General features: G+C 46.4%; 1 protein-coding gene across 1 annotated transcript in view; it reads right to left on the reverse strand.

Moving 5' to 3' along the window:
* The window catches only part of dusp22a (dual specificity phosphatase 22a), a 203,937-nt gene extending 192,074 nt beyond the window's left edge, over window positions 1–11,863 (reverse strand). Inside the window, exons 1-2 of the mRNA XM_085991802.1 lie at window positions 11,753–11,863; window positions 11,586–11,634 (exon numbers count right to left, since the gene is read on the reverse strand). Coding sequence (XP_085847928.1) covers window positions 11,586–11,606 — 21 coding nt within the window. The 5' untranslated portion in view covers window positions 11,607–11,634; window positions 11,753–11,863. The remainder of the gene's footprint in view (window positions 1–11,585; window positions 11,635–11,752) is intronic.
* Window positions 11,864–14,475: the final 2,612 nt, after the last annotated feature.

Raw genomic sequence — 14,475 nt, forward strand, 5'->3', positions numbered from 1 at the left:
AACCCCATGGCTTCAAACACCACTTATCCGCTTCCCAAACTATCACAAGCTTTACTATTTAATTATAAGTAATAATATAAAATCAACATTTTATTTCAAACTAAGGACTTTAAGTAGGGACTGAATTCCATCTGCACATCCTAGTCTAATTAACACCCCTGTCCTCGAGGCCACTTCACCTGAAGACTACACTTGGTCTTAACCTCCCCTCCCACCCCCCAAGCCCCCAAATGCAATGTCACAGAAGGTGGAAGTCTTGTGTCTAGCATCAATGGACACAGTCCCATGGCCCACGGATTTTGGGCCCAAGACTTTTACTTAAGTCAACAGCTATACATGGGGTAGTATTGTGAGCTTCAGGTATGACCCTCTAATTTCACAGCCATGAATGGAACTGCATAATAAAGGCATTAAAATGTGTGACAGCCATTCACGGAGAGGGAGTGGGGGGGCAGCGGGCAGTCCAACTGTCAGCACCAATCTTCCACCTTCCATAAACTTGAGCTCATCCAGATCTCTGCTGCCTGTATCCTCACTCGCACCAAGTACCGTTCACCCATCACTCCTTTGCTCACTGGCCTACACTGTCTCCTGGTCTGGCAACGCCTCAATTTTAAAATTCTCTTTTTTCTCCAAATCCTTCCATGGCCTCATCCCTCCCTATCTCTGTAACCTCCTCCAGCCCTCCGAGATCTCTGCACTTCTCCAATTCTGGACTCTTGCACATCCCCGATTTTAATCGCTCCAACATTGGTGGCCGTGCCTTCAGCTGCCTGAGCCCTAGGCTCTGAGGTTCTCTCCCCAAACCTCTCCACCTCTCTCTCCTCCTTTAAGACGCTCCTTAAAACCTACCTCTTTCACCAAAGCTTTTGGTCATCTGTCCTAATATCTCCTTATGTGGCCTGGTGTCCAATGTTGTTTGATAAAGTTCCTGTGAGTCGTTTTACTATGTTAAAGGCACTATATAAATGCATGTTGTACTGTATAACACCTGTGGCCCCCAACCTGGGAGCTTCATATCAACACAGTGCACAACAGGTTATGTTCCACATCACAGACACACGCCAATAACCCAACAGATGTTAAACTATCACTTTAATTATTGATACCTCACTCCTTCAGAAGAAGAGCAGCTTGAGGTGAATATAAACCATTTATTTCCGCACTCACATGGCACGCAATACTTTGCAGCAACTTGCAGTGCATCATTAGCTCCAAGCATGGTATCTTAAGCACAAACTGGGAGAAGTTAATAATGATGCTAAATATGTTCCATATTTTCCAATGCTGCATGAGAATATCAAATATCAGCCAAATCCCTCTGGATTATTCCCATGCTCGCCTGGTCGGCCTCCCACCCACCATGAACTTGAGCTGATCCAAAACGCTGCTACCCGTATCCTAACTCACACCAAGTCCCACTCACCCATCACCCTTGTGCTCACTGATCTACATTGGCTCTCAGTCCGGGGCAACAGTTCGATTTTAAAATTCTCATCCTTGTTTTCAAATACCTCCCTGGCATCGCCTCTCCCTATCTCTGAAACCTCCTCCAGCCCTAAAACATTCCGAGATTTCTGCGCTCCTCTAATTCTGGCCTCTTGCGCATCCCCGATTTTAATCGCTCCGCCATCGGCGTCATGCCTTCAGCCATCTAGGCCCTAACCTCTGGAATTCCCACCCTAAACCTCTCCGCCTCGCTACCTCTCTCTCCTCTTTTAAATCGCATCTTAAATCCGACCACGTCACCTGTCCTAATATCTCTTTATGTGGCTCGGTGTCAAATTTTGAATGCTAACGCTCCTGTGAAGCGCCTTGGGACATTTTACGATGTTAAAGGCGCGATATAAATGTAAGTTGTTGTTGGTCTTGATTCCCATTCTGTGCTGGGATTGCTGATCTCCGTCGGAGCAGTAGCTGGGACTCTACAATTAGCCTCTGCTCCCCTGGTCTAGCCACGAGCTGCGGGGAAGCAATCGGGGTTCCCGATCCTGATTGCGATGCAGCCCCCGGCCCCTGCTGCTAAGTGCACCTGTGGAGGTGCCAGTTGAGGACAGGATTGGAATCAGCCGTGATGCCCATCAGAGTCTAATGGCACTCGTGGTTCAGGCCCACACGTGATGAATGGCCACGCCTGTGCGGTGCCAGAGAGCTGCTGCTACCTGTGGCACTGCACTCCAGTAAATTCTGCACCTTTTGGGGCATGGGGAGTAAAAGAATCACTTTGGTCGGAATATGCAGGAGCCACATGCCTTGTGCAACACAGGGCTAATCTTTCAGCACCCTCTAGAACATACAGTGCAGTCTGACCACAGACTGACCTTTGCGTCGAATGCACTTAGCTTGCCAGACTGTCTCAGGCGAGCAGTTGCAAAGAAAGCAGAGCCTGTGTACAGCACCGTTATACAAGCCCCTGATGGATTTTGATCATTAGAAATTCTCTAGATTTTATTCCTTTGCTGCACATTCCTACGTGCAAGGATTGAAACCAACCGCACACGGAGAACAAGATGCTAAGTTAGAGTAGGGTGGAATCTGCAGGGTTTTAGCCAGGATCCCAGGCCTCTGTTTCAATGTTGGAGTAAAGAAATGTTGCTTTTTGCAGATAAAGTAACTGATTTGGAAAGTGAGCAAAGATAGCAGACAAACTGCTTACAATTTAACAAAGGTTTCTTACTTGCTGTGTGTGGGTTCGGCCTGGTGCCATCAGACAAGGATTGTCTGGTCCCTTCTACACATGACAAGGTATGTTTCAGCCTTGGCTCAGTTGGTAACGCAAGAAAGAACTTGCATTTATATAGCGCCTTACACAACCTCAGGACGTCCCAAAACGTTTTACAGCCAATGAAGAACTTTTGAAGTGTAGTCACTGTTGTAACATAGCACTCTCGCCTCTGAGTCAGAAGGTTGTGGGTGTGATGCGCTATCAATTACTCATAAAAGACTGGGGGCTAGATTTTCAGTATAGACAGTTTTGGGGCGCTAAGCTTAGCGCCCGCCCGAAGTTATCGCCCGCCCCAAAGTAGCGCCCCGTTGCCGGAAATTCAGTGGCTTCGCCCTAAGAGGTTGGTGGAGCGCTAAAAGAGGCGTTCCACTAGTATCTTTAGGCGCTAAGCCGGCGGTGGAGAGCGCAACACCCGAGCTCGGGCGCAGCACACGGCAGACACTCTGGTGCCAGTGAGCTCTTAAAGGGGAAGGGTGCATGTATTTTTTTTTCAGGAGGAGGAGGAGGAGGAGGAGGAGGAGGAGGAGGAGGAGGAGGAGGAGGAGGAATGATTGGTGCCCAGAAACATAAATAGTCCGTTCAGAACAACACACAGCTTACTTCCACACAACACATGCAGAGTGCCCTTTAATTTGCGCTCCCCAGGGTGTGTTGCGTTCCATTTTACAAACGCTCTGGACGCCAGGCGCACAATGGGGCGGTCCGACTGAAGTTTGGATTCGGGGCGGCCAAAGGGCGTTGCACGAGGATGTGATGTCATTTTCTGCGCGCGCATCCGGGCGGCCGCTAAACTTTGCGCCGGCGCTAACGGGCAACTTAATTTGGGGCGGGGCGCAAACTGCGCTGCGCCCAGGCGCTACACGCATAGCGCCCGAAAATCACTTCTCTTAAGACGCTAACTGCTGGCGCAAGCAACTGAAAATCTAGCCCTGAGAGTTAGAAGAGTAACTAAAGGCTTTTATTAACAACAGAATGGAGGTCTGCCTCGAGTGGTCGACCGGTCCAGGATACAAAGGGCTGGGGAGCAGTCACCTTTATACTAGGACCTGTGGGAGGAGTCAGCCGAGGCATGTCCAGGCATGTACACAGTGGAATACAAACAGGACAAACAGGAATACAAACAGTGGTTTACCACAGGGTGCAAGTCCCACTTCAGAGACTTGCGCGCTAAAGTCTAAGCACGACACTCCAGTGCAGTACTGAGGGAGTGCTGCACTGTCGAAGGTGCCATCTTTCAGAGGAGACATTAAACCAAGGCCCTGTCGGCCCTCTCAGGTAAACCCCAAGTCAATCTGCACCTTTTTAATTGCTTTTATAACCTTCCTGTAATGGAGTGGCCAACACTGCGCAGTTCTTCAGCTGCAACCTAATTACGGTCTTGTACAAATTCAACATATCATTGCTTTTGTACTCTATGCCTCTAGATACAAAACCAAGGATTTTATTTGTCTTTTTACCTACTTGCCCTGCCATTTTTAATGGCATGTGTATCTGCACACTAAGGTTTCTCTGCTCCTCTATTCCACTTAAAATCTTACCGTTTAAGATGTATTTCCTCTCACTATTTTTACTTCCAAAATGTATTACTTCACATTTTCTGCACTGAACTGTATCTGCCACCCATCTGCCCATCCTTATTGCCTATCTATGTGGTCGTGCATCATTGCATAATCCTCATCATGAATTGATGGTTCTCAGCCAATCAGAATTTTCTTGACTCTTTCCCATAATTCAGTGCTCAGTTAACTGTTGTCCTTTGAATCAGTTATGACGTTAACTCTCCTTTTGATGTAGAAATATCACTGCAGCACTCTGACTGAGCGGAAGGGGTAAATTTTGCCATGTCCATTGTGATAAATCCATGAAGTGGAACAAGGACTCAAGAGGCGATATCTTAGAATTAACACGAGTACTTTATTAACAACTGGGAAACACATACATCAGGCCTGCATCCTGGCATTCCACCTCTGCTCACCTGCCAGGAAGCAAACCCCTGACCTTAACAGGAAGCCAAACCCCTGACCTTAGCAGCAGCATTGGCTACAGCACCACCAACCCCAACCATAACAACCCAGATCACTATATCCCTCCCCCCTTAAGATTTCAGTATGAATTTCTTAACAACCATTCCTAAGGGTCACATAAGAAGTCTCCTTTCACCATGTTCCATACTTGACGGTCAGTATCAATCTCTCTGGTGGCTTGCGAGTCTTTGTGAATGTCTGACAGTAAAGTCCCTGCTTGTTTGTGGTGAAGCCACCAGCTGCTCCTGAGCAGTGCTTGGAGTATCTGACTCTGCAACAATGGTTTCCTCTTGATGAATGGGTTCCTGTGGAATTGTCTCTGTCCCTGGTGGTGGCACCACAGATGCACTTGGATAACTGGGGGAAAACCTGTCCTCAGCCATTGTATCTGGAACCTTCATTTCAATTTCCCCTTGTCTGGTAAGTATCTGATCTACATGTCTGCGTACTACCCTACCATCTCCCAACATGACCTTGTATGATACTGGACTGTTCATTGAGTCTATGAAGCCAGGAATCCACTTTGGTCCATAACTGAAATTCCTGGTAAGGACCGCATCTCCTTCTCCAAAACTTCGGCTCTTTGTTCTTTTGTCATGGTTCTCTTTTTGTTTGTTTTGTCTGTTTTCCATTTTCCTTTTTAGGTCTGGGTAGACAAGGTCAAGAGTGGAGCGTAGTCTACGACCTAATAACATCTCAGCAGGAGAGAGTCCTGTGGTGGATTGAGGTGTTATTCTGTAGCTGAACAGAACCCGTGACACTTTGGCTGCTAAACTCCCTTCTGCACTTTTTTTCATCATCTCTTTAAATGTTTGTACGGCTCTCTCCGCAAGTCCATTTGAGGACGGATGATATGGAGCCGAGGTCACCTGCACTATGCCATTTTTCTCAAGAACTCTTTTGTCTCTGTACTCACAAAACAAGTGGCATTGTCACTCACCACGCTCTCCGGTAGCCCTTGATTACTGAAGCTCTGACGCAGGCAGTCTATAGTAGTAGTGGTGGAAGCAGAATTTACAAGATAAACATCCATCCATTTGGAATGTGCATCAATGATTATGAGGAACATCTTCCCCATGAATGGACCCGCATAATCTAAGTGCAATCTTCTCCATGGTTTATCCAGCCACTCCCAGGGGTGGAGAGGAGCCGCTGCTGGTGCCTTCCTGTGTACCTGACAAGTGCTGCATGTCTTGACTAGATTTTCTATCTCCTCATCTAGCTTTGGCCACCACAAGTAACTCCTAGCCAAGGCTTTCATACGCGAGACCCCAGGATGACACTGATGTAGTTGCTCTAGGATAGACTGTCGTGCTGGCTGTGGAATAATCACTCGTGCTCCCCACAACACACAACCATCCTGCACACTCAGCTCTGTTTTCCTGACACTGTAGGGTGTGAAGTCAGCCCCTTCCGGATGCTGTGGCCATCCCCTCACCACATATTCTCGAACTCTAGACAGTACTGGATCTTTACCTGTCCATGTTCTTACTTGCTCTGCAGTCACAAGTGCCGTGTCAGTGTCCTCCAACATCAAAACTCTGTCCTCTGGAGCTGCACGGATGGGTGTGCCTGGCAGTGGAAGACGGCTCAAGGCATCTGCGTTCCCATGGTACTTGCCTGCCTTGTAGATGATAACATATTCATATGCCCTCAACGTCACTGCCCACCTCTGGATCCGGGGTGACACCATCTGCGGAACTGCTTTCATCTCATTGAAGAGAGAGAGAAGAGGTTTATGATCGGTGCATATGGTGAACTTTCTGCCATATATGTACCTGTGGAACCTCTGCAACCCAAACATTACTGCTAACCCCTCTTTGTCTAACTGGGAATAGTTTTTTTCCACTGGTGTTAGCGTTCGGGACATAAACCCTATTGGTCTTTCAGTTCCATCTTCCATGCAGTGTGAAAGAACTGCCCCCACCCCATAAGGTGAAGCGTCACAAGAGAGAATGATGTCTTTCTCTGCATTGTAGTGAACCAGCACATCCGACGACAGCATCAGTTTCTTGGACTGTTCAAATGAAACCCCCTGCTCCTCTCCCCACTGCCACTGTGTCTCCTTGCGCAGTAGTTTGTGAAGAGGTGCTAACAGTTGACAAGTTTGGTAAAAACCTGTTATAATAGTTCAGCAGTCCCAGGTAAGCTTTTAACTCAGCCATATTTGTAGGAGCAGGGGCGTCCTGCAGTGCTTGTACCTTCTCCTTGAGTGGATGGAGCCCAGTGGCGTCCACTCTGTGTCCCAGGAACACTGCCTCATTCCCCAGGAAAGTGCACTTACTCCTCTTGAGCCGGAACCCTGCCCTCTCCAATCTCTGTAGTACCTCTCTCAGAGTGCTCAGATGCTCCTGGTCGGTTCTTCCCGTCACCAGAATGTCATCCAGATAGATGGAAACATGTGGAATCCCTTGCAGTACACCTTCGATTGTCCTCTGGAAGATAGCTGGACTAGCTGAGACACCAAACGGTAAGCGGTTATATGTAAACAAGCCCTTGTGTGTATTTATGGTGACATACTTCTTTGATTCATCATCCAGTGTAATCTGCAAGTAGGCATGATCATATCCAACTTTGTGAATTTCTTTCCTCCAGCCAGGTTTGCAAAGAGATCCTCTGTTTTGGGAATAGTATACTGCTCTAGATTGGACACCCGATTGACTGTCAATTTATAGTCTCCACAGAGTCTTACCGAATTGTCCGGTTTTAAAACAGGTATTATGGGAGCTGCCCATTCTGAACATTTCATTGGCTCCAGTATGTTCTCTCTCAATAGACGGTCAAGCTCAGCCTCTACCTTTGGCTTCATGGCATAAGGCACAGGTCGTTGTTTAAAAAACCTTGGCGGTGCCTCCTTGTCTACATAAATCTTAGCTGGGGGGCCATTAAATGTGCCAAGTTCCTCCTTGAACACATTCTCATGTTCACTCAACACTTCTTGCAAAGTCAACTGTTTGCCCGCATCTATTTGATGTACTGCTCCCCAGTCTAATTTAAGTTCTTTTATCCAGCCCCGACCTGACAGGTTTGGTCCGGTACCCAATACTATAACTACAGGTAGCTGTTCCACTGTGTCCCTGTGTTGCACAGTTACATTAGCTGTACCTAATGTCGCTACTCATTCACCTGTATATGTTTTAAGATGAAGGGAGCAAGGCTTTAACTCTGGAACTTTTGCACGGTTCCACAATTTTGAGTACTCTGCCTTGTTCATTATGGTCACGCCGCACCCTGTATCCACTTCAAAGTTCACCTTAGAGTCATTTACTGTCAGTTGCAATGTGATAGGAGCCACTTTTGGAATGTTCTCTAACATGCCATACATTATGAACATGTCCTCTTCTTCCTCAGCTTCCCCACTGATGTGGTGTGCTCCATGTTTTTTCACTTCTCTCCCTTGGTTTTGCTGTCCTCCCCCTTTTGGTTTGGATTCCTCCACAGGTGATTTCGCCCTGCAAACTCGTTTTATGTGTCCTTGTTTCCCACACTTGTAACACTTTTCCTCCAGAAACCGGCATTCACTCGCCAGGTGATCGCCCTTGCATCTATAACATGCCTTCACATGCTCACGTTGTGGTTTCTGACGCATGTTCAACTTGTGCACAACAACCTGACCTGCAACTTGCGTAGCATTAGCCCTGTCTGAACCCTGTATTTCTTTTACATCTCGGTTCGCTGTCTCTATGGCTTGAGCAAGTTCCAATGCTTTTTCATAAGTAAGCCCAGTCTCGGATAATAATCTGCGCTGCATTCAGTTGTCCATTATTCCGCAAACTAGCCGATCTCTCAGCATTTCCTTCAGGTTGTTCCCATAATTGCAATCTTGTGCCAATTTACGCAACACCGCTACATAGTCCATTACGCTCTCTTCGTCTTTCCTGTTCCTTGAATTAAACTTGAACCGCTGTACAATCTCACTAGGCTTAGGGTTGAAATGTTCTTTTAGCAAGGCCACTAATTCAACAAACGATTTGTCGCCAGGCTTTTCTGGACTGAGCAGATTCCTCATCAAACTGTAGGTCTGGCTTCCCACTGAACTAAGCAGAATGGCTTTCCTTTTTCCGGCATCATTTATTTCATTTGCTTCGAAAAAATAACCCAACACTTCACAGTATTCCTCCCAAGTTTGTGCTTGAATATCAAAAGCGGAGACCGTTCCTACCGTGGCAGCCATGCTCTCTTCCAACTGGTAGCTATCTGTAGCTCATGATTTTGTAGTTTAAACATCCTGGCAGACTTCTCTTCTTTATGCAGGGTCCTTTTTATACCTCGTCGCCAAATGTGATAAATCCATGAAGTGGAACAAGGACTCAAGAGGCGATATCTTAGAATTAACACGTGTACTTTATTAACAACTGGGAAACACATACATCAGGCCTGCATCCTGGCATTCCACCTTTGCTCACCTGCCAGGAAGCAAACCCCTGACCTTAACAGGAAGCCAAACCCCTGACCTTAGCAGCAGCATTGGCTACAGCACCACCCGGTGGACAACCATAACAACCCAGATCACTATATCCATGAGCCGGGGAGTCTCACAGGCTGGCATCACAAAATGTGGGACACACAGCTCTCAATATTCCCAAATGGTCGGAAATTGTGGGCCGATTTTCCAATTTGCACTACCAACAGGCGAGGACCTCTTCCGGCAGCATGGGCTTGCAAAGTTACCCCTATATTCTCTTCTAGGAACACGAGTAGGCCATTTAACCCCTCAAGCCTGTTCCGCCATTTAATGAGATCATGGCTGATCTGCGACCTAATTCCATACACCCATCTTTGACCCATAATCCCTTAATACCTTTGGTTAACAAAAATCTATCAATCTCAGATTTCAAATTAACAATTGATCTAGCATCAATTGCCGTTTCCAGAAGAGAGTTCCAAACTTCTACCACCCTTTGTGTGTAGAAGTGTTTCCTAATTTCACTCCCGAAAGGTCTGGCTCTAATTTTTAGACAATGCCCCCTAGTCCTAGACTCCTTAACCTTCTAAATTCCAGGGAATACAACCTTAATTTGTGTAATCTCTCCTCGTAATTTAACCCTTGGAGTCCGGGTATCATTCTGGTAAACCTACACTGCACTCCCTCCAAAGCCAATATACCCCTTCTTAAGGTGTGTTCTGAAATAGTAAATGTTAAAATATATGGTCAACACCATGCTTTATTCTGAATAGCAGCACAATACTAATTTAAACGCTAAAATGAATGTCCACTCTCTATTAATCTACATGCAGTAACATAAGCCTGTCAGCGTGTTGCACTGGGCTGACATCATGTGGGCCTGCTCAAGTCTTTCCAAAGCAGTCACAAGTGTTGTTGTTACTGCCCTCACTTAAAGTATCTTATTGCCCGAGTACACGGAGACAGCTTTAAACAGACCAAGCTCCCAGAATAGCCTGCCCGAAACACTGCTGAACGTCCGCCAATGTTGGCTGTTGAGGCAAGGTGCAGCGCCTTTGCAGTGTAGGTGTTAACTTTCAAATAAAGTCACATAAGAGAAATGTTAGCAATTGGCTTCAACAATAATGTAACTGCATCGGTGCCCACGACATTTGTGCATGAGATACACACAGATTAGGGAGGTCATTCCGGCCAATTTAACAACCACCCAGATTTGAAAAAAAAAACTTAAGTCTCCAATCTCTTCATCTCAGCAGTTTCAGATGTCTACCTGCACAGCCCTACCATACCACGCTGTGGTCATTCTTTGCCTGAAAAGTTTTAAGCATCAACCCGTAAAACATTTATGCACAACTCTTTACAAAGCTATGAATATTTTTGAGGCAAACAAGGCCAAGGGCATCAAGGGGTATGGGGAGAGAGCGGGAAGACGGTATTGAGACAGAGGAACAGCCATGATCATATTGAGTGGCGGAGCAGGCTCGAAGGGCCGAATGGCCGACCCCTGCTCCTATTTTTCCAAGTTTCTAAAAGTGGAGCAGAAACCCGCAAGAAGAAGAAAAAGACTTGGAAGGATTTAAAACACACACAAAGCGCGCTGTAGAACAGGACGAGGCCATGAACTGGTTGGCAACTGGCTGACTATCCTTGTTATTGAGAGAGGATATCATATTCGAGTCACGACCTTGGTGGAGAGCTGACAAATGATACAGTTCAAGTGCGGCTCCCTTGTACAAACTGGATAAAGGAGTTCAGACATTAATTAATTAATTAAGCATTGGACCTTAAAGGTCATCTCTTAAATATATCAGCGACTTAAAACTTTACGTTTTCTTTGATCCTTGATTTTGTGGTTCCATGTCATCCCAAATCTTAATTCAATTCAAATCGCTTTATTGGCATGATAAGGTACATCTTATGTTGCCAAAGCATCAAAAAACATTTATGGTTGAACACATAAACGCAGATCTATTCATACAGTGTATAAACAGATATATCCCTGAGTGTATAAATATACATTCGTATAATTTGTATATAATTCACAACACTTTTAGCTTCCTTTCCGACATGTACTGTCAGGACATTTAGAATGCATAAACAGAAACTCCTAAGCTGAGAGGCATGTTTCCTGCTCCCGTCTTTCACCAAACAGAAATTCAACCCGAGACTGTTATCAATACGTTTTGAGGATTGTGTTGAACTTTGGCGAGGCTCCCTTAAGCGTCTTACTGCCTCGGAGACGCGTAACCAGTCACCCGGGTTCACTTCCAGTAAAATGCCCGGTTAATATATTTATTTTAGATTATTAACGAATGTCAACATTGCTGTCAATACATTGCCGGGATGCAAAGGCGGAGCACACGGGTATTCTCACCCAGGAAACCAGTCCCCAAACCCCACAGCAATCTGCCCCTGACAGTCAGTCACATACCTTACTCATACCAGTGCCCATGGCTGGCAGGGTCAGGATTGTACAGGATCTGCAACGAAAATAAGATTAACGATAACGACGTGCCACGAATTTATAAAGAAGATTCCAAAAAAATAATAATCCCCGATGGAGCCTGCGTCTAAATAATGGAGAAATGGTTTCGTTACCGAAGCGCTTGCGACCAGAGCCCAGGAGAACTCGCTTGCAACGCGGCAGTGTCACCCGCTTTGGCTACACATGAATCCTGTTTCTCTTCCGGACTCCCGACAACAACACATTAGCACAGTAACATCGCCACTAGGTGTCTCCCATGCTAATTAAAGCGCCACAGTCTTCAATCCTCCCTTTTGTCGGTCAAAAAGAAATACTTGCATTTATATAGCGCCTTTCACGACCAGGGGACGTCCCAAAGCACTTTACAGCCAATTAATTACTGTTGTAATGTAGAAATCACAGCAGCCAATTGCACACAGACAGCTCCTACAAACAGCAATGTGATAATGACCAGATCATCAATGTTGATTGAGGGATAAACATTGGCCAGGACACCAGGGATAATGCCCTGCTCTTTTTCGAATTAGTGCCTTGGGATCATTTACGTTCACCTGAGAGAGCAGACAGGGCCTCAGTTTAATGTCTCATCCGAAAGACGGCACCTCCAGCCGTGCAGCACTCGCTCAGCACTGCACTGGAGTGTCAGCCTAGCTTTCCGTGCTCAAGTCGCTGGAGTGGGACTTGAACCCACAACCTTCTGACTCCGAGGTGAGCCACGGCTGACCCTCTTGTCTTTCGCCCTATCACAGACCTTCCCTTTTGTCCAAAACTAGGGTCTTCAATCTAAACAAAGCAAACTCCGTAGGTATGAGGGGCGAGTTGGCCAAGGTAGATTGGGAAACTACATTAAAAGGTATGATGGTAGACAAGCAATGGCTAGCATTTAAAGAATTAATACATAATTTACAACAAATATGCATTCCTTTAAGACACAAAAACCCCACAGGAAAAGTGGTCCAACCGTGGCTGACAAGAGAAGTTAAAGATAGTATTAGATCAAAGGAAGAGGCTTATAATGTTGTCAGAAAGTAGTAAGCCTGAGGATTGGGAGGATTTTAGAATTCAGCAAAGGAGGACCAAGGAATTGATAAGGAAACAGAAAAAAGAATATGAGAGTAAATTAGCTAGAGACATAAAAACAGATTGTAAACGTTTCTATATGTATGTAAACAGGAAGAGATTCGTGAAAATAAACGTGGGCCCATCAGAGGCAGGACGGGAGAAATTATCATGGGGAATAAGGAAATGGCAGAGACATTAAACATAGGTCTTCATGGTAGAAGACACAGAAAACATTCCGGAAATAATGGGGAACCAAGGGTCTAGAGAGAATGAGGTACTTAAAAAAATTAGTATAAGTAAAGACATAGTGTTGTGTATGTCCCTTTAAGGGAATAACTGGTCTCAGACTGCAGTACCGGCAGTGACCACCCCTGTGTAAAAGGCCCTAGCAGGCTTCTGTAGTTTCAGTTTCCAGGTTGTCTCCATTCAGTAAAGACTTGTTATAATCAACTCCTGCAGTCCGTGTCTCAATTATACACGGACATAATACTGGCGACGAGTAAGAAACGAACTTACCTGCAACTCGGCAGCACCTCAGACGACGTTGTTGAAGGTCGAAGCCAGAAGAAAGAAAAAAAAAAAAAAATCCAAAGGAACTCGAGAAACGGGCGTCGACCGTGGGCAACCGCCCTCCATATCATCGAATTGAAAAGTTGCAGGAGAGACTGTCGAGAGCCAGGCTTGGTTCTCCAGTCTGTGGTTTCCCAGCTAATCGGGCTGGTGGCAGGTAGTGCACTGATCCTTCCTGGGCTGCGGCGGGCTAGAGCTCGATCGGGTGGCTCTGCAACGGGGCCGGGCAGCGAGTCGGGAAGCAAAGAGAGAGAGGGTGGAGCACACAGGGCGCGGCCGGTGCTTCGAAGCCGGCCTAAGAAGAGGGAGGGAAGTGTCCCAGAGGGTACGCTCCACGACGGGAATGGTTCTTCAATTAACGGAGCAAATATTGAAGCGCGATAGAAAAATAAAAATACCGCGGAGAGCGGCGTTGGCGTTGGCAGCGGCGGGAAAGCGCGGGAGGCGCCATCTTAACTCGGCGGGGAAGAAGGAAAAGCGCGGGAGGCGCCATTTTGATCCATCGGGGACGAAGGAAAAGCGCGGGAGGCGCCATCTTAGATTTTCAAGATGCCAAAGACTGGCGATATCACTGCCTTCGATAATGCAATAGAAGACTGGACCACGTATGTGGAAAGAGTCGAGGTATATTGCGAGGCAAACGAAATAGCCGATGAGAAAAAGGCATCGGTATTGCTAAATTTAATGGGCGCAAGAACGTACGGCCTATTGCAGGACCTGATTACTCCAGCCAAACCGAAGGCGAAGAGTTTTAACGAAATTGTTGCTATCCTACAGGAACACCTAAATCCTACACCGCTGCTGATAGCAGAAAGATTTAAATTCCACAGGAGAAATCAGCATAAAAATGAGAGCAATGCTGATTACCTTACGGAACTACGCAAGCTATCAAAGCACTGCCAGTTCGGAGCAGGACTGGCAGATACCTTACGGGACAAATTTGTCTGTGGACTCCTGAGTGAAGGGACCCAGAAGAGGTTACTCTCAGAGAAAGAGCTGACGCTAGATAAGGCTTTCAGCGTGGCAGTATCGTACGAAGCAGCAGCAAGGGGAGCTGCGGAAATACAACAAAAGCCACAGGAATACGGCACCCATGAAATGACATGGGGATTTGCAAAATGTTATCGCTGCGGCAGAACAAACCATGACCAGAAGGATTGCTGGTCCAAGGACAAAATATGCAGGCAATGCGGAAAGATGGGAC

Source organism: Somniosus microcephalus, chromosome 6 (genome assembly GCF_052327205.1).
Source record: "Somniosus microcephalus isolate GS21.2 chromosome 6, FLI_Smic_1.0, whole genome shotgun sequence".
NCBI classification, from domain to species: Eukaryota; Metazoa; Chordata; class Chondrichthyes; order Squaliformes; family Somniosidae; genus Somniosus; species Somniosus microcephalus.